Source organism: Ctenopharyngodon idella, chromosome 2 (genome assembly GCF_019924925.1).
Source record: "Ctenopharyngodon idella isolate HZGC_01 chromosome 2, HZGC01, whole genome shotgun sequence".
Lineage (NCBI taxonomy): Eukaryota > Metazoa > Chordata > Actinopteri > Cypriniformes > Xenocyprididae > Ctenopharyngodon > Ctenopharyngodon idella.
The window spans coordinates 21,639,199-21,666,043 of record NC_067221.1 but is presented as its reverse complement, the minus strand read 5'-3'; the positions used below and the strand labels follow the sequence as shown (position 1 = coordinate 21,666,043).

At 38.9% G+C, this 26,845-nt stretch overlaps 2 protein-coding genes across 2 annotated transcripts; both read right to left on the bottom strand.

The window, feature by feature from the left end:
- Positions 1 to 214: 214 nt before the first annotated feature.
- colgalt2a (collagen beta(1-O)galactosyltransferase 2a) lies at positions 215 to 11,951 on the bottom strand. The gene is made up of 12 exons (XM_051866822.1): positions 11,455 to 11,951; positions 9,584 to 9,697; positions 9,298 to 9,415; positions 7,996 to 8,130; positions 7,104 to 7,308; positions 6,711 to 6,830; positions 4,738 to 4,811; positions 4,498 to 4,604; positions 4,204 to 4,336; positions 1,911 to 2,038; positions 1,507 to 1,713; positions 215 to 458 (listed from the first exon to the last, which is right to left on the bottom strand). The coding sequence occupies exons 1-12, from the start codon at positions 11,682 to 11,684 to the stop codon at positions 215 to 217; spliced, it is 1,815 nt and encodes a 604-aa protein (XP_051722782.1). The 5' UTR covers positions 11,685 to 11,951.
- A 2,496-nt stretch (positions 11,952 to 14,447) lies between these two features.
- si:ch211-13f8.1 (partitioning defective 6 homolog beta) lies at positions 14,448 to 23,439 on the bottom strand. The gene is made up of 5 exons (XM_051866872.1): positions 21,872 to 23,439; positions 18,308 to 18,527; positions 17,170 to 17,291; positions 15,025 to 15,197; positions 14,448 to 14,898 (listed from the first exon to the last, which is right to left on the bottom strand). Exons 1-5 carry the CDS (start codon positions 22,132 to 22,134, stop codon positions 14,705 to 14,707), a joined length of 972 nt encoding a protein of 323 aa, XP_051722832.1. The 5' UTR covers positions 22,135 to 23,439; the 3' UTR covers positions 14,448 to 14,704.
- Positions 23,440 to 26,845: the final 3,406 nt, after the last annotated feature.

Below are 26,845 nucleotides of genomic sequence, written 5' to 3'. Positions count from 1 at the left end.
TGTCCTTATTACATATGTTACATGTACTTACAATAGTAATAACTATAAATTATGCATAATTACATGCAACTAACACTAAATGAAACCAAACCCTAACCTGGACCCTATAATAAGTAAATGTTGTTAATTAATATTACTCAGTACTTAAATGTATAATTACACTGTAACAAGGACACTTTGAAATAAAGTATAACCAGATTCTGTAAGAGCTTAATCATAGTTCATCTCTCGGGCTGCTCTCAGAGATGGGCATGGGGGTCTTATCTCCACGACTGCGGTCTCCACGGACGTGATGGCGGTCCCAGTCAGTGGCCACCGTCTCATCATTCCAGATGGTGGAGGTCTCGGTGTCACTGAAATACCCCGACTCCCCAGTGTAGTGTGTGGGAAAGAGCAGCAGGGGTTCTACAGAGAAAGCCTTCAAGTCTCTCGGTTTAAAATGAGACATGTATTCCTCCCTACAGACAGAGGGAACACTACAGTTAGTCCACAGAAAGAAATTTACACTAAAATGCCTTTATAAAAGTCATTATTATAAGTGCAACTCTACATAAATTTCATAAAATATATCTTAATGATAATGCAGATAATAGTGATTACATTTAAGTGTAACTTGCTACATTATTATTGCTTAAATGTTCCTTTGTCAGGACACAATGCTGCCAATTGCCACAGACAATCATTTTGACATCCCTCAGTTTATAAAAACAACAACAACGACTGCTTAAATGGATGGTTCACACAAAAATGAAAATTTTGTCATCACTTACTCACCCTCAAGTCATTCCAAACCCATAATGAAAATATTTTTAATTAAGAGATTTCTGTTTTCCATTGAAAGTCCATTCCTCCAAAATTGATATTGAAGATATCGAATCAAGCGGTTTAATCCGAATGTGTTCTCACGAGATACGATTTGCGCTTTATATGATGAATAAATTTAATTTAGTCTTTTATTTACATGTAAACATTGATCAATGTGCATACATAAAGCACATCAAATATGGTAAATGGAAGCTCAGACTTGCATGTTTGATGCACAAGAATCAATACGCTTTGTTTTCGTGTGCTTTGCAAGCGCTTTGAGCTTCTGCAAGAAGCAATGAGGTTTGTTCTCATATCAAGCAAGTACGGTTGAGCTGCCATTTATCATATTTGATGTGCTTTATGTATGTGCATTGATCAAAGTTTATATGTAAATAAAAGCCTAAATTAAATGCGCTTATCATATTAAGCTCTTTAGAAGACATGGATTAAACCGCTTTATTTATATGGATTACTTTTGCGATCTCTTTATGACTTTTTGAAGCATCAATGTTTGAGTGGAATGTACTTTCAATGGAGAGAGAAATCTCAGGTTTTATTAAAAATATCTTGTTTCAAAGATGAACTAAAGTGTTATTGGTTTGGAACGACATGAGGGTGAGTAAATGATGACAGAATTTTCATTTTTGGGTGAACTATCCTTTTAAGAAATGTTAGTTATCAACATCTACCGACACTTACTTGGGGTGCTTGTTAAACATAATGGGCAGAAACTCATCCACGGGCAGCATCTTGCTGAGGGGCTGGGCCTCCAGAAGTGTCTTTGCCCCCTGCAGTGAAAGGGCATAGCCTAGTGTCCAATAAGAGTAATCTGGGCTCACCAGGTTCTTCACTCCCTCCACCCAGCGCTCTGGATGCTTAATTTGCAATCGTTTACGCCCCACATAACTTAAAGAGAAGAGGAAAGATGGAACAGAGAAAGGGAACACGTGCAAATTTATAATTATCAATGGAAATTTAATATATTTTGTTAATGAAATGTTCATTTGTGGATCTCAAGAAGACCAGGACCACTTTGAGGAAGCTATGATGATGGAAAGCAGAATAGGGAACTATGAAGTTATCATAATAAAACCACAACTCACATTAAGTCCCACTGGAGGCCTGATTGTTTTACATCCTCCATGATGGTGTCAAGGCGGCTCTTGAAGTTGGGTTCAAACCTGACATCATCCTCCAGTACGAGCACCTGCTGTTGCTGGAGCTCCACCACCTGAGGGCGACACACAACAAAAAGAAGTCATGCACATGAAATGTGACTCATTTTCCACTTTGAGGAAACTTTTGTGCAGTGGAAAGCCCTCATGGATGTTAAAGGTTCTTCATAGAACCATAAATGGCAATAAAGAACCTTTATTTTTAAGAATGCAGTTTGCATTTAACACTATCATACACAAGAGTCCATGTGGAACGGTGGCAAGCTCGCAAGAGCTGTGACTGTAATCCTCACTCCTCTGGCTTCAAGAGGCGTGCTGGCGACTGACACTAAAGACTGCAGTCTTTAACGTCCTTGTTAGTGCGCCCACCTCCCAAGCTGGAGACACTGGTTCGAATCCAACTCGGAGTAGGACCAGTTACATTTGGTGCCGTGTCCCTGGATGGGAATGAGGTTTAGGGGGATGAGTGTAACGGAGCCATGTTAGTAAGAGCTGTGACTATATTCCTCACTCCCCTGGCCACAAGAGGCGTACTGGCGACTGACGCTAGAGACTGTGGTCTTTAGCGTACTTATTATGACTCCTGTCTCCCAGTGGGTTCGAATCCCGCTTGGAGAGGGGTTGAGTAGGACCGGTTACATTTGGTGCCATGACCCGGATGGGAGTGAGCTTTAGGGGGGTGAGTGTAACGGAGCCATGTTAGTAAGAGCTGTGACTATAATCCTCACTCCCTTGGCCTCAAGAGGCGTACTGGTGGCTGATTCTAGAGACTGTGGTCTTTAGCGTACTTATTATCACTCCTGCCTCCCAGTGGGTTCGAATCCCGCTTGGAGAGGGGTCGAGTAGGACCGGTTACATTTGATACTGTGATCCAGATGGGAGTGAGCTTTAGGGGGGTGAGTGTAACAGAGCCATGTTAGTAAGAGCTGTGACTGTAATCCTCACTCCTCTGGCTTCAAGAGGCGTGCTGGCAACTGACGCTAGAGACTGCAGTCTTTAACGTCCTTGTTAGCGTGCCCACCTCCCAAGCCGGAGACACTGGTTCGAATCCCGCTCGGAACGGGTCGAGTAGGACCAGTTACATTTGGTGCCGTGTCCCTGTATGGGAATGAGGTGTAGGGGGGTGAGTGTAAGGAAGCCATGTTAGTAAGAGCTGTGACTATAATCCTCACTCCCCTGGCCTCAAGAGACATACTGGCGACTGACGCTAGAGACTGTGGTCTTTAGCGTACTTATTATCACTCCTGCCTCCCAGTGAGTTTGAATCCCGCTTAGAGCGGCTTGAGTAGGACCGGTTACATTTGGTGCTGTGACCCGGATGGGCGTGAGGTTTAGGGGAATGAGTGTAACGGAGCCATGTTAGTAAGAGCTGTGACTATAATCCTCACTCCCTTGGCCTCAAGAGGCGTACTGGTGACTGATTCTAGAGACTGTGGTCTTTAGCGTACTTATTATCACTCCTGCCTCCCAGTGGGTTCGAATCCCGCTTGGAGAGGGGTCGAGTAGGACCAGTTACATTTGATACTGTGATCCAGATGGGAGTGAGCTTTAGGGGGGTGAGTGTAACAGAGCCATGTTAGTAAGAGCTGTGACTATAATCCTCACTCCCTTGGCCTCAAGAGGCGTACTGGTGACTGATTCTAGAGACTGTGGTCCTTAGCGTACTTATTATCACTCCTGCCTCCCAGTGAGTTTGAATCCCGCTTAGAGCGGCTTGAGTAGGACCAGTTACATTTCGTGCTGTGACCCGGATGGGAGTGAGGTTTAGGGGAATGAGTGTAACGGAGCCATGTTAGTAAGAGCTGTGACTATAATCCTCACTCCCCTGGCCTCAAGAGGCACACTGGCGACTGACGCTAGAGACTGTGGTCTTTAGCATACTTATTATCACTCCTGCCTCCCAGTGAGTTCGAATCCCGCTTGGAGAGGGGTCGAGTAGGATCGGTTACATTTGGTGCCGTGACCCGGATGGGAGTGAGGTTTGGGGGGATGAGTGTAACGGAGCCATGTTAGTAAGAGCTGTGACTGTAATCCTCACTCCCCTGGCCTCAAGAGGTGCGCTGGCGACTGATGCTAGAGACTGTGGTCTGTAGCATCCTTGTTAGCACACCTGCCTCCCATGCCGGAGAAGCTGGTTTAAATCCCGCTTGGAGCGGGTTGAGTAGGACCGATTACACATGTTAATGTATCAGCTTAATGTAGGGCATGTTTTGCTGTATACCTTTTTCCAGATGCTGTAATGACTAAGGAAGCACCCAATTTCACCCTTAGTTAGCACACGATCAGAGTAAGGATCTTTATATCCAGGGAGCATCTCAATTCCTAAAGCCCTTAGCTGAGAAGAATTCAGGGTTCTAGGAAAGGAGAAACAAGATGTCGTATTTGACAGTGGCATGTGGTTTAACAGAAAAATACAATTTGCAGAGAAGCAGAGATGAAGGACATACAGTACAAACAGTAGTGTGAACGTTGACATTGTGTAACTGGTGCAAAAGTGTGGGTTATAATATCATACTTGCCATCCACTGCATCGGTGAGGGTGACATCTATGCCCAGTGCCTCCAACGAGCGCAGCATACGATCTCTGCGATCTTCCCGGCGCTTTAGATTAATCAAGTAGACCTAAAAAGAGGAGAAGATAATGCCCTAACAGTTACATTCTGATTCCTATAATGAGTGTTGCACATGGACACAGATTGTAGAGGCAGCTTTTTGCAATATTCTGCATTAGTATTTCAGTTGTCCGTATCTATACCTGATTGAATGCCATGGTGTCTTTGAGTTTGAAAGCAATGTGCAGATAATGCGAAGTTTCCATTTTGAAGTCGACTGAGGAAGATAAACTTTAGTTAGTCTTTCAAGCACAAGTAAACATTTTCTGGTAGAAAGAAGGTCATAGAAATTAAATGAATTAGTGATTTATAAAAATTGCTGCTTGCTGATTGGATGACACATTTTGAATGATAATTTAAAGGTGTTTAAGTTAATTAATGGTTTATTCTTTTATTAATTTAATTTAAGCAGATCCAGCAGAGATTTGCTATCATTTGTATCCCTTTTTGTGAGTGTACTGTATGTATGCAGATAAAGTTGGATATAATATATATATTCAACTTTATATAGAGAGCTGTACAATAATACAGTTTACATCTTGTGATGATATAAACAATCACACACCTGAGATTTGATAAATAGTGTATATTGCTGTAGGTAAGTATACTGTATGTATGCAGGTGGTATAGTAGGATGTACTAGCCAACTTTTAAATATATATCGCTGGGCGATAAATATAGTTTATATTTTGCAGTAATATAATAATCACACAGTTGAGATTTGCTATATAGTAGGCTACATACAGCTCAATGTGAGTTTACCTAACTGACAAATTTTTTGCTGCTGTGCATTTAAGAACCTTCCCATTCCAATGTGAAACAAGTATCAGCGCTTAACACTTTCACTGGCTCTGATCACAAACTGGTTTGCGTGTTTGAAATTAGTTTTTTATCTGCCAGGTCCTTTAATAACAGCCACTTTGGGGAAAAAAAAAAAAAACTGTATTGAATTGTGATATGACCACAAACAACCTGTGCTAAAATATTAAGATCAGTAGATAAGGCTGAAACAATTAGGCACATTTTGTGATAAATACATTTCAGTCATTTTGAGCTTGGTTGTAACTTTGGGATTCTTGAGAAGGATATGCAGAGCTGTAGGTGCTACACAAACTTGGAACAGCACAAGATTTTAAAGTTCACTCTTATGCTTAGTTCTTGGAGTGTGTTTAGTTCAATAAATGTTTTGGATTGGGGATGAAATTTTGAGCTCTGAAAGTTACACTATGTTTTCATAGTACTAGGGGTGAGCGACAGACCAGCATACACGATAAACTGGTAAAAATTTGTCAACCAGTAGAGATTTCAGACTATCATCTCTATACGCGGTTATGTTCATGTGACATTGCCATGCTGCACTGTCACGAAAGCTTATCATTTGCATTTTAAAGTGATTTTGAACCATTGAAGCACAATAATCAGTGATGGAGAACTCATTTTGGTATACACACCTGAAAGGTGTGCACATAAAGCCGCTGCTCATACAGCGTGTGAGTACTGAACTAAGTTCTTTTTGGAGACTTGTTTGTTTTTTTGTTTGTTGTTGTTGTTGTTGTTTTTACTCAGGCTAGTATTAGTTTTTTGTAATATTAAAATTGGTGACGAGAATTATGAAATTTTAACGGGATCAAAAATGTTTGTATCTAGAAAGCCTTTATTTAAAGAAAAATAACTATCGTGATATATCGTTATTGTGAAATAAAATTACTTATATCTTGATATAAGATTTTGCTCACATCGCCCACCCCTACAAGGTACAATGAAGCTAATCTAATGAAAGGAGACAGGGTCAGAAAAGAGTAAAAAGAATGTGTCAGAGATGTCACATAGGAGTGAAAACTCACTCTTTCCTGTGAAAACTATATGGAAAAGCATACAGTGAAGTGTTTGTGTAAGCTAGAGGTAGAACATGAAGGGATAGTGGTGAATAGATGGCCCACACCTCTGATTCACAGTTTATTCACTCAAAGATATTGTACTAATAGGCTATTGTATTTAACTTCACCTCACTGTTCATCACCAGAAAGACTCTCAGCTTAAAAGCTGTTTATGCCTGTAAAGACCTTTTTCAGATCTTCATATTGTTTTGTGATTAAGCAGATTTAGTGATACACACTAAGAGCCTCGGTGACAGTGTGGCTGAAGCTCTCCACCTCCTCCTCCTGAGTTTGCTTTGTCTTCAAAGGCAGTGGCAGGTACCCATAATGCTCTTTGTTACATAAGAACATCTGCACACCTGTAAAGATAATAATATCTAAAAAGTCATATTCATATCATACATATTTCAGAAATGGTCAGACCCAACTAAAAGGGAACTTTAGTGAACATTGGCAAGGTTCTCAAGGTTATGAACAAACATTCTTCCAGTAACATCCAGTAACGTCAAATAAATATCAAGCATAGGTTGCGACTCAATGACTTATAGGCTCCTCTTTAATCAGACTTAAAATAAAGTACAGTAGAATATAGTACTGTATTGTCATAAGTGCAGGTATAATGAAATTGTTACCTGCTTGTCTTGCAGAAAATGCAAAAGCCATGATATCATCCAGGGCCCAAAGATAGTAATGGTGCACAGGGTAAAAGGCCAGAGCTGCACTAGCACTGCGCCTCAGGTCTATCAGCATTGTGGAGTGAATCATGGGAACTGGGTGGCAACCAGTACGCTTCCAGTTCCGAATGGGTACATAATGTGGTGTTCGCTTATAATACCCCTGCAGAAAGGAAGAGATGCTTAACATTTTCAAGATTCACAAAAGAATCAGAGCATTGAAAAAAAAAAAAAAAGTGAGAAACAATGAATAATATCTGATTCTAACTAACTTTTACGAAAACACTGGAATATTTTGTAACTTGCAGTGTATTGTTTAACAGGTATTCATATTGCATTTTTAGTTCTGGTCCTCACTTTCTACAGGTTACATCGATTGGCCAGTAGGTGGCGATAAGTGACTCATTGAATTGTTCATTCAAATGATTCATTCAAAAACACTGATCAATGAATAATACAATACACTCCTGCATGGTGCACGGACAGTTGATTCTGCTTTGGCAAAAATAGACAATGTAACTGGCAACACTGTGTTGAAAATATAAGTTACTCAATATTAATTAGTACTTTCAAATAGGGCGTAATGCAAAACTTCTTCACATTAGCTTGCGTTTCTGGTGTCATGAACAATTGGGTCAGTTGGGTTTCTGTTATACAATAACTTTCAGAATGATGCATCTCCATATCCTAAATGTACACAACCTGCTATAATCATGAACAGTCACCCCTAAACCTGCCCTAGTGCATTATGGCAAATTGACCATAGAACCTGATTGTTGACCACACTGTTCTCCTACATGTGCAGCATTTGCATGGAAGTTATTGTAATGAAACCTTTAGTAGCCTGTACCTGTGAAGTCATACCACACCAAAAGTTTGAATAGAGTGTCCTTGACTCTAGCATTGGAGCAACCAGCGTCCGATTCTCGGCAATCAGATGATTCAGCACTTGTGTGTTTGTCAGCAGGTTATCGCTGTCTGCAAACTAGAGAACAAATCACAAAAACAATCATACAACCCTTTCAAAAATCTGGGGGAAAGTTGGCATATGTGTTTTTTTATTGAGTATATTTTGAGCATATTTGATACATCAGGCTTTTGTGGCTCATATGATATAGTGAGAATATGGAGCTCATACTTGAGAGGGAAAAAACACCTCAATTTCATTCAGAGGCCCAAACTGAGCAGAAATATGCAGTTTGTTTGTCTGTCTAGTTTATATGGCTAGAAAGTAAGATGAAATTCTGAAAGTACTTACATATGTTTTCTTAATATCTTCCAGTAATATCTCTTATATTTAAATGCTTATAGTTTTGTTTTATGATTTTTATTATTATTATTTTGGGGGCAAAACATATAATACAATGCAATACAAAAAAGTTACGTATGGATAATCAATTGCTGAGCAGTAAGTGTTCACCTTGAAATATTAATAACAAAATATTTTTTATGTTTACATTTCACTGCAAAGATATCACTGCAAAAACAAACATACCATAACGTGAAGGGGGACATTTTTACAAGTATACTAAAAGGCTTTTTACTTGCTAAAAACTATCAATCAGAATGTAGTAGATTGTATACAACAGTTTTTTCAGCAAAGTTTTGATTACGTTGGTAATTTAGAGGCCTTAATGTAGTGGTACTCAAACAGTGTACATTTTGGATATCTCCTCAATCAATACTGAGCAGGCGTTCGGATGTAAACACGGAAGCGCTGAACTGCATTCACTACAACAACTGCATAGGAAAATGACAGGGGAGAGGAGAAATTGTTGAATAAAGGCGTTATTTTTGTTTTGTTTTTGCGCACCAAAAGTATTCTCGTCGCTTCATAACATTAAGGTTGAACCACCATAGTCACATGGACTATTTTAATGATGTCTTTACTTCCTTTCTGGACCTCGAAAGGTGCAATGACATTGCTGCCTATGTGTGATTTCATCAAAAATATCAGTTTGTTTTTCCGAAGATGAACGAAGATCTTACAGGTTTGGGACGACATGAGGGTGAGTACTTAATGACAGAAATTTCATTTTTGGGTGAACTAACCCTTTAAATACAATATGATGATAATACAGACAGTTGTAACACACATATAGGTACACCAGCAGCTGACCTAAGATCAGTACAATAGGAGATGTCATCTCACCAGAATGTAGTCTGCCCACTGTGCCCTGGCTGATGTGAGCGCAGCCTGCCTCAATTTCATCACATGGGTAAACCGAGACTCCGTCCAGTGCTTAGGACCCAGCTCATCTATATAATAACTGTAAATAATTATAATAACTATTGAATGAGAACTGAATGCTTCAGTATACACAGACACATGAGATGTTTCCTTCTTTATAAATATATTAATTTTGTACAACATTAAAATTTTTATGTTACTTATGGTAAGTAAGTTCTAATAGAATGTAATGTGCATGTGTTGTCACCTCTTCTCCTCCTCCATCGTCTGCAGTTGTACCAAATGATACAAACTCTCCACTCCAGAGAGCCATTCATGCAGCATTGCAGTGGTGTTGTCAATATTGTGATCGGTAGCAGCCCTGATAAACAGAAAGTCCATGTTAGGACCAGAATTAGCATTTAGCATTTTTTTAACATCATCATCTTGTCATACAAAACTAATTTTCAAAAGGTTGGAGTCAGTAAGATTTTTTAAAAAAAAAACATAAATGAATATTTTCATTCAGCAAAGATCATTAAATTGATCAAAAAACACATTAAAAACATTTATTATGTTACAGAAGATTTCCATTTCAAATAAATGCCTTTCTTTTGAACAGGGACCTACAGGGGCTATAAGGGGGTGCACAGAAGTAAAAAGAAAAAGTTTTTTTTTTAAAAATCAATTAACTAATAAATTAATTAATAAAATAATATTACTACTAATAATTAGGGCTGGGTATTGACACAATTTTCACGATTCGATTCGATTTCAATTCACATGATTGTGATTCGATTCGATTTCGATTTGAATTGATTTGATATTGATTATTTTGGATGTACTGTATCAGTTGCAGTACGTGGCAAATTTTCTAGAGGAAAAAATCTCTCAACTAATGCTAATGCTAACTAATTTTTTTTTTAATATAAACATTTAAATCGTGGCTGTCATAACTGATTTATTCAAACATGCATTAAATATTGATTGAAGAACATTATAATGAATATGTAACGGTGCATAGCTATATTTATCAGAATTCTGCTCTCTAGAGTTAATTTTTCTAGCTGACTAACGAGTTTATGGTCACTGAATATGTTTTTCTGAGGTAAATGTGACGTTACGTGACATTGTTTACAAGCTGTTTTATTGACATCTTTCCGAGGTTGAAAGCGGTCTGTCACGTCATACTAATCAGCGCCAAAACGGTATTTATTTTTTTAATCTCATAATAAGATGGACGTCATTTGAAATCTGAGACTTTGCTTCATATTAAAAGTAACAAAGCACAAAGATTATTGCTATTTATTGGATGGGAGACGCGCTACATGCTCTGTTCATTCATCAACTGAAAACAGACTAGACTAATCGATTCTTGGGATTTAAGAATCGATATCGGTTCGTAAAAATGAGAATCGATTAAAATCGAGAAATCAATATTTTTTACCCAGCCTTACTAATAATAATAGGTACTTTTATTTATTTTTATTTGTTTTAAAATAATAATATTAATTATTTAAATAAATAAATACATTATTATTAATAATAATATAAAAATAAATCATATAAGAAGACATTATTATTGGTCACATTTTTCCTATTTATTGAAGTGCAAACTGCCTGCACTTTCTCCTTCTTTTCTCCTTTTACCCATCTGCATTCTTTCACTTCACTGTGATTCTTGTCATATTTACTTTTCAAGCTTTCCAGGATATTTCAGACTAAGGTGTAATTAAAAGCCTTGTGCTCAGTTCAGTATGTGGTCAAATACAAAACCACTGACACATGTATTATATATCTTAGACTGTGTGATAATAGCACTAACACATTATGGTAACCTTCAGCAATAAGACATTAAACCTGTAACTCGTAATGTAACGCTAAATAGATCAGTATGCAGATTCAAATGTGAGTATACATGAAGTTTTTTTTTTAATTGCTATGTGATGATCTGTTATTCTTTTTAAATATAATAATGAGGGATGCTATTATTGCAAGTGTTACCATGATGCATACATTCCTATACGTCCTAATCCATTATGTCTTCCTATTAAACTTTATTAAAATTTTACATAGAAATAAAGTTCAACATGCATTTGAAAGGATATATGTAACTAACATGAAACAAAAATTAGTTACCATATAGAGATCCGGTCCTTGGGATAATCCAGTCTCTCAATACATCCCAGAAAATAAGGAAGGCTGTGTTCAGCGTTACGGGCCAAAATGGCAATGACTACTTTGGGTTTGAGTAGAGATGTCTCGTGCAGAACAGGCTCCAGGTCAATGAGTGTATGAATAAAGCCGAGCCATGTCTGTAACAGTAACAGCCCAAACAGAAGCTTTTCAGATGCTCTTAGGTCCGTCATAGTGTCTGAATGTGCAGAAGCATACCATACTATAGGATACTAGTCAGAGAATGTGAAGACTGACGGGGGAGGTTTGAGTGTGCTCTGCCCTATATGCAAGTCATTTGAGTGAAAGAACTGTAAAAGAATAGCATACACTTAGATGCAAATTAGTGAATAAATAAAGCCACACAGCAAATAAAAAAATTGTAGTGCACCCCAATGTATTGTAGTGGATGTTTTTTAAAAAAGTGTGCTTATATTCAATGAGATTGTGTTCTTATGAGGCAAAACTTCAACCCTCCAGCTAAAATGTTATAAAAATTATTTGAAGAAATATGTATTTCATGGGCTGGATTATCCACATGGGCAACTGGTGCAAAAAGATGCAGAAATTATCATTTTTGTTCGGAAAAAAAATACATATTTTAATTTTTTGTATGTTTTTGTATTAGGCTACCTTTTATACATGTTTCATTAAGTGTTTTGTTTTATAGTTTAGTGTCTACTATAGCAGTTTCCCCAACTGACAACTTGATCCCATATAATATGACAATGGCAAAGTTCAAAGTTGCATTTATGAAATCTGACCAGCAGATGGAGAAAGTGACATATCTTTAATATTATGCTTCTGTCTGGAATAACATTAATCTTAAAATGTCAGTCATATGTATACTGTCTTAATTATTCAGATTTTCTTCATGTATGGAAGACCTACATGACATGCTTCGTTTGCTAAAATGTGCAGAAAACAGATTACACTGCGTGACTGTATCCCACAACACAATGCATTTAAACTTCCATTTTCAGTGTGAAGAATGAAACTGTTTGTCATGTCTATACAGTTTAGTATGCTGGACTTGTAGCATATTCAGTTATTTAAGGTAATTAATTACTAATTAGCTTATTTAAAGAGATAGTTCACTCAGAAATTAAAATTCTGTCATCATTTACTGAACTCACCTCATGTTGTCACAAACCAGAGTTACTTCCTTTCTTCTTTTCAAAATATCTTCTTTTGTGTTTTTACTTTTGGGTAAATTTAACAAAATATTGTTAAATATTCCATTTAACAAAATATTATATGAACAAATATCTAGATGATTTGTTGAAAGCTATCTACAGAAACTGTGGTATTTTGTATCAGCATACATGTGTGTTGACAGCCTATTATTATTGTAAATTGCTTCCATTTTCAAGGTAGCAATCCCCCCATTCATTCATTCATCCATCCATTGACAACGAAAATCATTACAATTATTAAAGCTGCAGTCCATAACTTTTTTTTTTGGTTAAAAATGATCCAAAATCAATTTTTGAGCAAGCACATAACCAGCCAGCGTTAAAAACAATCTCCATACCTTAGTCTGATTCACAACGGTAAGCTTGTAATAATGTTTTCTAATTCAGGTGGTACTGGTAGGTTTCCGCGAGAAATTCGAGCATGCAGCCGTTCGTCTTTGCGTCATTACATCACATCTGTTTACATAAAGAACGAGTCCCAGCTAGCAGGCTATATGGCATGTGGAGGATGCTGCAGGCGGCAGATCATTTATAGCCTTTTCTCACAGCAGCTGCAATAATTAAACTTAGCCTATCATTTTGATGGTGGATTCACCCGTATTAAAAAGCAAAAGACTTCGGACTGCGGAGTGGCTACAGAGATTGAAATCTATACACATAGTCACACAATTGCTGATGTTGTTAACATTAACAATTTGAGAACAAAGTATAACAATAATAATAATTTGCATGGTTTGACATAGAGCTGCACGATTAATCGTAAAAAGATCGCAATCTCGATTCAAGCACCCACGCGATCCTAATTTATTAATGACAGCAATTTTCCCTCGTCTATTAAACCTTTGACAAAATCATACTGGAAAGTTCAAATCTGTGTTCGTGCTGTCAGAGCCAGAGAGAGCCGTTTTGAATCACACAGTTATTTCTATTTCTGTGTTACAAATATTCACATTATCACAGAAGTACTGAGATTTAGTATTTAAATCTCCATGGTTTAAGTTAGTATTTAAACACCGATGTCTACGATAGCGATCAAAATAGAGCAAACTACCTTTTGAAACGAACTTGGCACGTCAAATAACGGTTGTATCAATTACATCTAATTCCACTAGGTGGCGACAACTGACTGTTAAAAAATGTATTTGTCATTGAATCGTTCATTCAAAAGATTCGTTCAAAAACACTGATTCATCCAGCAATGAAACAAGTATTTATTAATGACTCATTGAATTCATTCAAAACCATTTTTTAAATAATTCATTCAAACATTTTCCAGCAATTAGAGTCAGTAATTTATATTTTGTCAGAACCTCTAGTAATTTACATGTTATTTTGTTTGGTTGTATATTCAGAATCATGGGAGAATCGTGATCTCTATTTGAAACCAAAAAATCGTGATTCTCATTTTATCCAGAATCGTGCAGCTCTAGTTCGACATGATATGAGCTAAGCGATCATTAGATTTAATCACCATTGGCAGCGTGATTTATTGTAATGCTTTTTTTTCTCAGTTGATCAGAACAAAAGTGGCAGACATTTTACTTACTTGTTCAGATGACATTTTCCAGTGAAAATTCTTATTTTGGTCATACTTCCAAGACGTAGAATCTGTGATTCTGAAGTACAGTATCCACACCGTGACTGACAACAAACATTAGACTCATCCGCGCTGAGGAGCCATGCCGATGCACAACCCACGTAAAGATGATAATTCCGCAAATAACTGTAATTGCAGGTTTCAAACAGAGATGGCGACAAAGAGGCAAAACTTACGGACGGCAGCTTTAAAAAAGACCAGAGGCAGGTATTTAAAACAAAACAAAAAAATACAAGTTTTAAATGTTTTTATTTTTTATTGCTCTGTTTACAAAGTATTGTAAAAGCCATTTTAGATTTCTTAACCCATGACTGGAGAACAATACTATGTAAAAGTCATCTCAATCAGTGCTCTGTAAACTTTCCTTTATTTTGATCTTATCTGCATAACTCCATGCTCTGTATTTTGCCTCTCAACTGCATCAGTGCTTGATCCAGGAACGTGGAAGGATCCGGATCGTGGCTTTGCTGTCACGGGTCATGAGGCGTGTAACTTGATCTAGGGTCAGTCCAGCAATGATTTCTCCATTGACTTCTAGAATCTCATCTCCAACACCCAGGAGTCCAGTGTAGATGTTCTCTGTGGCACTGTCTCCGACCCGTTCCACATATATACCTATAAGACCAGCATAAGTGATTTTGATAAAAGATCTTTAAATGCTTTAAATCATTTTAGAAATTGCACAGGGTTTGAGGTTTTTTTCAGTGTCATGCAGGCAAATGTAGGGAAACTAAGGCTAACCTGAGTCAGGTCTTCCTTTACCCCTAGAGATGACAAAGCCAAAGGGTCCATTGTTGGGAGGTCTGATAAGCTCTATCAGTAAAGTCCCATCAGGAAAGGCCTGCACCAGCCGCCCTAGTGGACCTCGAAAATCCTCTAGTGCCTCCTCCATGCTTTCTTCCTTTTGAAGCTCCCTGAAACACAGAAATCAACAGCCCAATCAGAAATTTGGCATAGCCGATATGATTTTACAGCAGAATCAGAAAGTTTGCATATTTGTGGCATAAATTATGTATTTAAAGTCACCATGAAATCAAAATTGACAATTCTTTTTTTCTTTTTTTTTTACAGAATGTTGCTGTACTTATTATAAATAACTGATTCATTCACATCATAATTCGTGCAAACCATTGAAACGACGTCTGTTCTCTTCATGATGTACACTATATTGCCAAAAGTATTGGGACACCTCTCCAAATCATTGAATTCAGGTGTTCCAATCACTTCCAGGTGTATAAAATCAAGCACCTAGGCATGCAAACTGCAAGAAAGAATGGGTCACTATCAGGAGCTCAGTGAATTCAAGCGTGGTACCGTGATAGGTTGCCACCTGTGCAGTAAGTCCATTCGTGAAATTTCCTCACTACTAAATATTCCACAGTCAACTGTTAGTGGTATCATAACAAAGTGGAAGCAATTGGGAACAACAGCAACTCAGCCACGAAGTGGTAGGCCACATAAAGTCACAGAGCGGGGTCAGCGCATGCTGAGGCGCACAGTGCGCAGAAGTCGCCAATTTTCTGCAGAGTCAATAGCTACAGACCTCCAAACTTCGTGTGGCCTTCAGATTAGCTCAAGAACAGTGCATAGAAAGCTTCATGGAATGGGTTTCCACGGCCGAGCAGCTCCATCCAGCCTTACATCACCAAGTGCAATGCAAAGCGTTGGATGTGGTGGTGTAAAGGATTATGGTGTGGGGTTGTTTTTCAGGGGTTGGGCTTGGCCCCTTATTTCAAGTGAAAGGAACTCTTAATGCTTCAGCATACCAAGACATTTTGGACAATTTCATGCTCCCAACTTTGTGGGAACAGTTTGAAATGGTCCCTTCCTGTTCCAACATGACTGTGCACCAGTGCACAAAGCAAGGCCCATAAAGACATGGATGAGCGAGTTTGGTGTGGAGGAACTTGACTGGCCTGCACAGAGTCCTGACCTCAACCCGAACACCTTTGGGATGAATTAGAGCGGAGACTGCGAGTCAGGCCTTCTCGTCCAACATCAAGTGCACTTCTAGAAGAATGGTCAAAAATTCCCATAAACACACTCCTAAACCTTGTGGAAAGCCTTCCCAGAAGAGTTGAGGCTGCTATAGCTGCAAAGGGTGGGGCAACTTCATATTAAACCCTATGGATTAAGAATGGGATGTCATTACAGTTCATGTGCATGTAAAGGCAGGCGTCCCAAAACTTTTGGCAATATAGTGTATGTCTTGGCGTAGTGTGGGACTAAATATCCTCCACAATGACAGCAAACTGGTATTCAGATCTGTGTCTGTTTAATTAGCAATGCCAGCTTCCTACGACCCAATCAATTCCCGTAGAACAAAATCAAGTCCCAAAATCAAGTTACATTTGCCCATTCACTCGGATATACAGTCAAACCAAAAATTATTCAAATTTTTTTGATATTTTTTATATATTTTTACTAGTAGGTGCAGGACACTTTAGTTCATTTATATAAGTGAGGATAAAATAAGCAAAATAAAGTAGGATAAAATGAGCAAAATAAAGTAAACTGTGACATATTATACCCAAAAATTCTTCATACAGTGGACTACCAGTAAAATTGATAAAAATTTAGGACCAGAAATTATTCAGACAGTTTGACCTGACCATGTTTTGCTTAAGTGTTATCTGACATAATTAAAATTATTGTTTTCTGACACAGTTTAACTCTAAGATCTTGTCATATTTTATTACCTTTTTTTTTTTTTTTTTAACTATAGTGAATAAACTGTATTAATGAATGAAATGTTCAAGGTGTCTGAATAAATTTTGGTTTGACTGTATGTCACAATAGGGAAGAAAAGACTACTGCAACTTCCGTTTCATGCCGACTTTAATTCTAAAAATGTATAGATACTTTATCACATTTAATATCACACACCTTGGTGCCAAACTCAATGGCAGTGGTATCTCTCCTAATATAGTGGAACGTTCAAACTTCCTTTTCGGGGACTGTAGACTCTGGACAGAAGATGCTTTACGTAACTGAGCCAAAGGAGACTCCTGATGGCAGAGAAAAACACTGAAGCTTTGAAACACTGTCTTTCTAGTGAATAAACATGTAAATAGCCACAACTATTTATTTATTTTTTAATTTGATGAATTTGGATTTCACTGACATGTTCAAACTCTGACATGGACATTATAGTTTAAAATGTTAATACACCCAAACAACTTCTTTGGTGTTATTAAGTACTTTTTATTACAGAGTGAAAAAAATACTCTACTGTTCAAAAGTTTGGGCATTTAAAAAAAAAAAAAAAAAGAAGAAGAAGTGTCTTATGCTCACAAATGCTGCATTTATTTGATAAAAAAGAACAGTAAAAAAAAAAAAAAAAAAAAAAAAAAAAAAAACAGTAAAATTGTGAAATATTTTTTACAATTTAAAATAACTTTTCTACTTATATATATTTAAAAAACATTTTATTTCTGCAATGGCACAGCTGAATTTAAGTATTCTCAAAATGACTGTATTTTAATCATATCAGAATACAACAAATACTAGCATGGTGCATAAATATATATAAATATATACATTTTTTATAAATAATCTATTATGTTACACTTGCCATGACCACGACCTGACAAACGATGCAACAAACAACGACTGAACATGTTCAGTCTTTGTAAACAAGCAGCGACCAACGCCAACAAAACCCAATGAACGTGTCTCTTGCCCTTGGTTGGCGTCTGTCAGGGTTAATTATCCTTAAGTATTCTATATTTATATTTTCCATAATCAAATTCCCTTAAGTAAATTCAGTAAACATGCATCTTATGTCAACTTGTCTCCGTAAATAAAAAGCAGTTGCTTCTAGTTTGTTCCGTTCAGTCCACCAGACTGATCAAACAGTGTTGTTACATAATTCTCCAGATGTATTATGGTCAGCAAACTACATGATATGCTTTTCAATTTCATTAAACAAAGCCAGAGATACAATCCAAATTATCTCTCATGATATTGCTAGGGTGGGTGCTACTGTATGTGGATTAACTCTTTAACAAAGAAGAGAACTCACTGTGTGGAGAGACTGGAGAGAGGGGGTCCTCTTCAGAGGGACAAGGCCTCTGTGTGTAGGACTTGGGGTGGCAGAACTGTAGCGGGCAGTGGGGGAACACAGGTGCTCCATGCTGTTGGACCGGCTGCCCTTTACCAGCTTACCCATACTGTTCAGTCCCATGGCTGAGAAAAAGCGACGGAGGGATAACTTAGGCCTCCCTTCTCGCTCCCCTGTTCTCCTGCACATAGAAGTTGTGGAAGAAATTCATGAGTGCTGTATAAAAGTACTACACGTTTATCTTGTGAAGTAATGCATTTATCATCATAAAGCTAAAGGTGTATTCACACTTGGCAGGTCTGGTTCGAAACCAACTTTGGTGCGATTGCTCTGTTACTTTGGTTCATCTAAATAAGTGTGAATGCTGCCATCCGAACCCTGATACCCACCAAACAAGCCCACCAAACGGACCGAGACCAACCTTTTCAGGGGTCTTGGTCCGCTTTTAAACAAATTCTGGTGGAGTTCGACTGAAATATGAATGCAACATGGACCAAAGACATCTAAATGAACCACAAACAGGACATGATGTCACAAGATGCGACCCTAAAAAGGAGAGAATGCTCAAGCATATCTGTTTTTTCTTGTCATAGAAGCTACGTTGCCCATAGTTCAGCAGCCATTGGAACCACAGCTCCTTGCAGCAGATCACATTTAATAAGCTCTTCACAAGTTCTCAGCAGGTAAAAATTTTGTATGTACGCACATACAATGAGAGCATTTAGCCCAGCACACAGCATTGTTTTGGATGTTCGGTAAGTTCCATCCCAAAATAAGCATCATAAAAGCCTCTTTTTTTTTCATTTTTTTTTTTGTATCTTTAGGTTCGGTCTTAAAAGTCACAGTGTGAATGTTAAGTGAATCAGTACTGAATGTATAATTTCCTTTTTTTGGTCTTGACCAAAAGAACCAAACTAGCCTACAAGTGCCAACACACCCAATTTTTTTTTTTAAATACCCAAACACTGGGTTCAACCTGTTGGGCCATTTTGTTTGGTAAGTTACACAGTGTTGGTAGTTTTTATGTAATTAGGTAGGGTGACCATATGTGCCATTTTCCCAGGACGCGTCTTGTCCAGGATTTCTAAGTTGCATAAAATGTCCCAGTTTTGGTTTTGTTTTCATATTTGCAGAAGGTAATGACTGAAAAATAATTTGACCAATAGTGTGCATTATGCATAATCGACCAATCATGGCTTGCGAGAAGGCTGGATCTACAGTGAACGGTCAAAGCATTGCAAATACGACAACATTTTAATGCATTGCATGAAGACTGTCAATAAGAACAGTGGCTTGCACAGACCTCCGTGTATAAATCGCGTTCCTAAATCGCGTTCCGGGGGCACATCGATATGACCACTTTCATGATTAAAGAGGCAAGGGCTCAAGCCATTTTAGGCAATTTAGAAATCCTGGACAGGATGCGTCCTGGGAAAATGGCACATATGGTCACCCCAAATTAGGTTCTGGGTAAGTGGCAGGTCAGCCTCATTAATAGTAGAAACAAATGCACCTCATCACACATCTACTGGGTTATACGTAGTCTCGCGTAGCCAGACCTTCAGACTGACGGCAGAAGGTCTGGACTCTATCACAGCTTTCATTGGCCAAGGACCACCCAAGTGGACGTTTGACTGACATGTAACGCAGCCAATCACAGTTCATTTTGTTCCGCGTCATGTTTAGGGGCGTGAAAACGTAAAGTCAGTGTCCCTGCAATAACAGACCGGCATGCATCTCTAAATTATTAATTCAAAAGTGTTGTGCAAGTTTACTGCAACAGTGGAGCCAAGAACTTCACATACTTTTGAAAATCCAGTGTTTACTTGATCCTGGTAACCGCTTGTAAACATGATGGCGTTCTTCTTCCATGAGGGGGATTGGCGTCACAGCATTTGTTTCCAGGTGGACCATTAAAGAACTTGACACACACGTCTCCTGGACATCCTGTATAATTCAACCAACCAGATGACGACTTTGAAACTATAAGTGTACCGTATGCATCAGACGTTCAGCTAACGGTCCGTGGGCGTGACGTCTGAGGCTGAGACTAGGTTATATGTAGTCTCAGCCTGAGACGTCACACTTATCTGGAAACACTTCAGCAGTATCGAAGTCGTCATCTGGTTGGTTGAACTCTACAGGATGTCCGGGAGACGTGTGTGTTGCGTTCTTTAATGGTCCACTTGGAAACAAATGCCGTGACACCAAACCGCCTAGTAGAAGAATGCCGTCATGTTTACAACTGTGACAACGAGCGCGTATCAGGGTCAAATAAATGCTGGATTTTCAAAAGTATGTGAAGTTCGCGGCTCCATTGTTGCAGTAAACTTGCACAGGTAGCAGGTACAGTCATTTGTCATTTTAAAGTGTCTGGCTTCCGGTGTCATTAGCTTTCAGTTATTTTTAGCTGTACAAAACAGCTCGTTATGCTGCTTGATATTGCAAACTGGTATTTCTTACCATATTATTTTAATGTATTGTCTTGATTATAAACACTGGCTTGTAGCACAAGCGGTTTTACAGTTTACTGCACTTTGATATTCTTCTCGTTATTTGCCTATAGAGGCTAATAAATCGGAAGTCTCGCACATTCACAGAAAACACCTGTGCAAGTTTTTAAAAACGATACCACTATCATCTCTGTGTAAACTATAAAAATGTGAATTTGTGGAAACGGTGACGCCATGCATATGCATATTATATGTTCAGTCTATAGGTGTGTAGGTTTCTTTATAGGTTTTTTTATACAAAGTGACATCGCCAACTACTGGGCTGGCATAAATAATACAGTGTTTTTAGTCGTTTTCGCGGATCCATGTGAACGGGGATCGTTTTAACAACATTGTTGTCTGTACGAGAAAAACGCAAAGGAAAAACTTTTCAGTTTTTAGTTCATTGTTGTCGTGTAAACATATCCTTAGACCACCTCCTACTCCCTCCTCCACACGACAGCTTTCACATTACCAAGTTTTCATTCAAACTGTTCCCTGTTTCAAACTAAACTGCAAGTGTGAAATTATTTGTTTATCTTCACTGTTAAACTAACTTATTTCATGTCTGCTAGGGTCGATGGCTGTGCACAACAGCGAATGTATCTACAGAGTGAGCATTGCTACCACTACTACCAATACTATTAATGTTTCACCTCACATCAGGGGAGTAAAGCGACTACTGACATATAAAAGTAAAGTACTAATCAATATGTATATGTATATGTAAAGTACTAATCAACAAAACTGCAGTTGCACACTTGCAGTGTAGACAGTGGATACTTCATTGATTCTAATAGAAGCGATTTGGTAAGGTTGCATTGTGGGTGTGGTCACACCACATAGTGAGCAACCAGTTATTTTCAACCCATCCATTTATAAAGCATACAGGTAACTGTAAGGAAACTCCTTCAGGTGAGTTTGACCTCTTTAGGAGCCTTTGTGTTCAATGTAAACATAAAATATGCAATTATCTATAGCCCATAGATAAGATTACATAAGTAAGTAAGGGATCTCTTATGATGTAACTTACCTAGACACAGCTAAACTGTCATCCCAGTGTATTTCAGCTTTTCGGTGCTCTGCTCTCAGAAGTTCTGCCCTCAGGTCCTCTGCCTTGGACATACCCACAGCTCTCAAAGCTGGGCGGCAATCTGAGGAAACAGGAGCTGTGCAAGTGCTTCTGGGATCCATACAGACACCCTCACTTACCAAATGACCTGATGCACAACAAATGAATGAGCAAACCATATCGGAGTAGTTCTGAATCAGGTTATGTGTAAACCTGTTGTTCATCTAGAGGCTACATCTCACTAGTTGTTTTTCAGGCAATTTTCAGTTGTATACTTAAGGCTAGAGGGATGCCACATTTCATCATTTAAGATCTAATTTCAGGTAAACTTACCAGTGACCGGGTCGCCTGCAGAGTCCCAAATTGTTAGACCCTGAAGGTCTGTTGTCAGCATAGATGAGGAATACCTGAGAGAGGATGGTCTGTTGCAAGACGTCAGTCCAGATGTGACAGGATGAACCTGAGGGGAGGCACTGAGGGTGACACTGAGGTGCTCTTCAGGTTGTATGTTTTCATGGTGAGAGCCTCCATCCAGCTTGTGGTCAAGGTGAATTAAACGGTACTGAACTGAGGGCATTAGCTTGACCACCCGTTGCCCTGTTGGACGGCTTTTAGAACCTGATTTTAGAGCTGATTTGATGGGGAGGTGTGGAGGAGAGTCCCTGACATTGCTAGATAGGTCCTTATTCTCATGGTCAGGTGAGGTTTCTGTAGAGCCTTGAGCAGACGTCTTTAGAACTTTAGAGCGAGTAGTTTTATCCTCCAGACTTGACCTGGTTTTGGAGTTCCTTCTCTGAGCCCATAGATCCTGACTCCGAGCATAAGGACCATTACTGGTTTCAACTCTGTTTTCCCCTTTCCTGCTCCTTCTTCGAAGCTTCCCAAAAGCTGACATGCTCTCACCTGCACCTCCTACACCTCCCCGCCCTACACTTTCTGCCAGGCTGACACCTCCAGTAAAAGTTAAGCTTTCCATGAAGGTCGGGTGGATGGTTCGGCGACATGATTGGCTAGGGCTGACCCACCGAGGGACTGCCTTCTCCCGAGAGTCTACGATACTCTGTGTCGCCTTGGAAGGACAATCTTTGGTCTGTGCAGGTCCCAAGATGCTTCCACAGGTTTCACATGTCCTGAGCATTTCGTCCTTTGGCACCATGGCAGCCAAACACTCTCCCTCTTTGGTTAATATGGCCACAGGGATACCAACGTTTACCCAGTTTATTGCCTTCCCCCTGCTTTCCTCTGGGATATTGTATACCGGATCTGTCTTCAGCTGTTGGGTGGAGTGGGATTTCTCAACCACCACTGGCCCACGTTCACGCACCCGCTCCAGGTATCGTCGCTCAGCCTCCTTTTCTGACTCGTCTTCGAAACGTACTCTTGTGGGCGACTGGCCATACCTACGGGAGCGCACCCCACGATCATGGTTTCTTCCACGGACATCCGGTGACTGAAGAGGTGAAGTCACTTCCTCTTGAGCTGTGACAAGAACAGCACTGTGCAGTGTAGAGGACACACTGATTGGTAAAAGCTCCCTATAAAGCAGATACAAGAGCTTTTAGAGAACACCTGGACATCTGCAATCACTATCTGTATCATTATCTCTATTACGTCACTGCATAATGTTACATAATTATCATTTAAACCTGAATGAAAACAAACAGAAAATTCATTATTTATTTTGAAGTTAAATAGATTAACATGAATGAAGGCTTTTGAACTTTTATTTGAGCTCCAAGCAAATATGACAGGATTAATAAAATATGTGTTATATGCAGAAGATTTAATTATATAACACAAGAACACAACTCTGAATGAATTGCTTAAATGAATGTTTCTTTGTATCACAGGATATGGGTCACGACTTTAGAAAGGATTGCTTTGATTTGTTCACAGTAATAAAATGAATATATGACTGTAAAAGACAACAATGATGTGACAACAAGAAGGTAATTAAACATCTTGAGGTGACTTACAGGCCTTCTCTTTGACCAAGACAGGTGGGGGTTTCACTCTTAGGGTTTTGAGAACGTGCTTTGAATCGAGCTCTTTCTAACAGACGCTTTGCTTGTTCATGACGTGGACTGAGAGTTACTTCAGTGGTGGAGATCAGAGGTCTGTACAAAACAAAAAAGGAGTTTTACACTCTCCTGAGCAAATGTTGATATGTCTCAAGGGTCATACAAAACCTACAAAAGGTTTACAACCTGTGATTTCCATGTACGTGTGCAATATTGAACATTAGAATGTCAAAATAGTTTATTTTTCACCATGCTTTTCACCAATCAGAAATAAACATACAGAATGTCAGAAGCACAAATCTGTCTTATATAATCTCGATCATGGGCATGTTATGTGCATGCCTTAATCTTAAAATGACAAGATGTGTGTCTTTCACATGGATTTGTGATCTGGCAGAGGTCTATCACAACTAAGTGCAAATGAACAATGATGTGTTTGATTGAGGACAATGTATCTTACCTATAGTTAAACACAGGCTCCTTTGTGATAATTTCTGAGTCCCAATCATCTATTTTGTAGGCAGGTAAATCTGTTTTAAAAAAACACATAATGCTGTAAAATAATGAACTCCATCACGCAGGTTTCAAAGACCCAGCTGATATGTGATATAATTTCAATAGTATTACTTTGCAAACAAATATAATTTTGGTCATCCGCTACAAGACCGGACTCAATATCACATCATTTCTCACTTTCAACATAAGGGCGCTACGTGCAAGTGGAAGAATAGCACAAACACACTGAACCATTATCCTGTATAGCCTTCTGAGCCAGAAGAGCTCAGTCTGCTGTTACACAACACTCCGGAAAACCAAGCTGGCAGATTTCAGCCTATCTCTACATCGTACGGTATTAAAACACTATTATCTCCACTGCTCCACTCTCTCCCAAACCCTTCCCCCACATCTGTAATTACGGTGACAGGCAGGCACATCTGTTCTGAGAGATCATACTAACCTCCCTGCTGTGAGTTTTGGCTCAGTGACCCTTGGGTGTCTAATGTTGGTTAAATCATAAATACAGAGAAAAACTGCACAAGGCAATTAACGGAACCTAAAAGAAGATATTTTATTGGAATCCAAACAGCACTGGACATACTGTGTTCAACATAAGAAAGTTACGAAATGAGGGCGAGTGAATGATGACAGAATTTTCATTTTTGGGTGAACTACCCCTTTGAGCAAAGGTCTTACCTCTGTGTGGCTCTTTTGGTGGTTGATACTGTCCCTCTGGACGCATGGAAGTTGTGATCTCAATGGCCTCAACTTGGTATTGGTTCAGGTATGTCTTGTTCATCTCGACTTTCTCTGCAATAGACAAAGACCCTCCTCTGGAGCACACAGTCTCCCAACTGTCTGCCTTCCACAGCCCACCAACTGGATCTGCTGTTCCAATCTCCTTCTGGAGACACCTATGAAAAGCACTTTCCAAGCTGTCAGACCTTTGCAGCTCCTTGTGAACAACTGCACCCACAGTTTTTAGTTTTGGCTTCCGTTTTGGGCCCTCTTCAATTGTGGGTGATACATCTTTTGTAGTTGCCAGTGTGGAGGAACTCTCTGAGTTAAGAAGTAGCGTCTCTGGTCGTGCCACTCGCCAAAAGCCCTTGGGAGGAGCCCAGTGCCTGGGAGAAGACGTCATTGACTTGTCCGTTGGAGGTTCACCAGCACCACCAACTGCAATGTTCTCCAGGCTAGACCCTTCACAAAGCCCACGGGACATTTTTGGCACACCTTGAGATGGGCTATCTTTCCCACTTTTGCCGCAAGTTTCCTTTTCTCCTTGCATCCCAGAATTGGGTTCCAGTACTTCTTCATCACCAGTGCTTGATTTATTGCTCTGCTCAGAGTATTCTGTTTGACAAGGAGACAGCACTTCATCGTCTTGGGTTTTCTTCACTGACTCTTCTGTGGAAGCCTCTGGTAACAGATCATCTCTCTCCACCCCCTTTAACTTTCTCTGGGACACTGCTTTGACTTTAGATTGCAGGGCAGAAACTGCTGAACCGGCAGGAGGGGAACAGGAGGGTAAAGATGCTTTGGATTTCAGTAGGTCAGTGGAGGGTCCACTTTGAGGGTCATCTGATATCTCTGCACCTTGCTCTGCTACACTCTTTAGTGGTTGTGTCCCAGAGAGATCTTCTGTGTCCTCCTCCATTTTGCAGTTAAGGGATACTTCAAAGAGAAAAATGCCAGACACACAAATTTAAACAAGATAAAGCAGAAGGTTTTGCAGAGCTGCTTTTCGGGGATTCTATGTTAGTAGATTAAATATTCTAGAATCCTTCTTACACACACCATACTACGTAAGAGTTTGCATTAGATTAACCCCATCAAGCAGTCTAAAATGATTCCATGAAAAGGTTCTTAAAGATGACAAAATCACGGTGGATGCATAGTGAATTCATTGATACAGATTTATCGGTTCTTAATAGATAAGTGATCTGTTTTATGAATTGCAATTATACATGGCCAGATCTACGGAATGTATGTATTAGTACCTAAAATGAAGACATTTCTGCATAGGCTTAGGTAAACCATGATACAGATAAATATACAGGTAAATAAGATTTATGAAACATTGTTTATTTGTAGTAATACAAACTTGATAGAGAATAATAAAAATCAATATATTTATTAGTATTTAATATTATACATGTCATTTCATTATTAGATGATATTATATAATATTATATACTGTATAACATCTTACCTTAATCCTTTCTCTGATGGTCCATCTGAGTCTGTTACAGTTCACAGGTTCAGTTGAATAAATCACAAAACATGCAGAATCATCTCGCCTCTCCTTTAATACTTGAATGGCCAAAAACAAGAACAAATGTCACCAATTGAAATGAGGAATTACTCCCATGATGCTCCTCTTCGTTCAGCTGTCACCAGCACCTATCACTGCGCA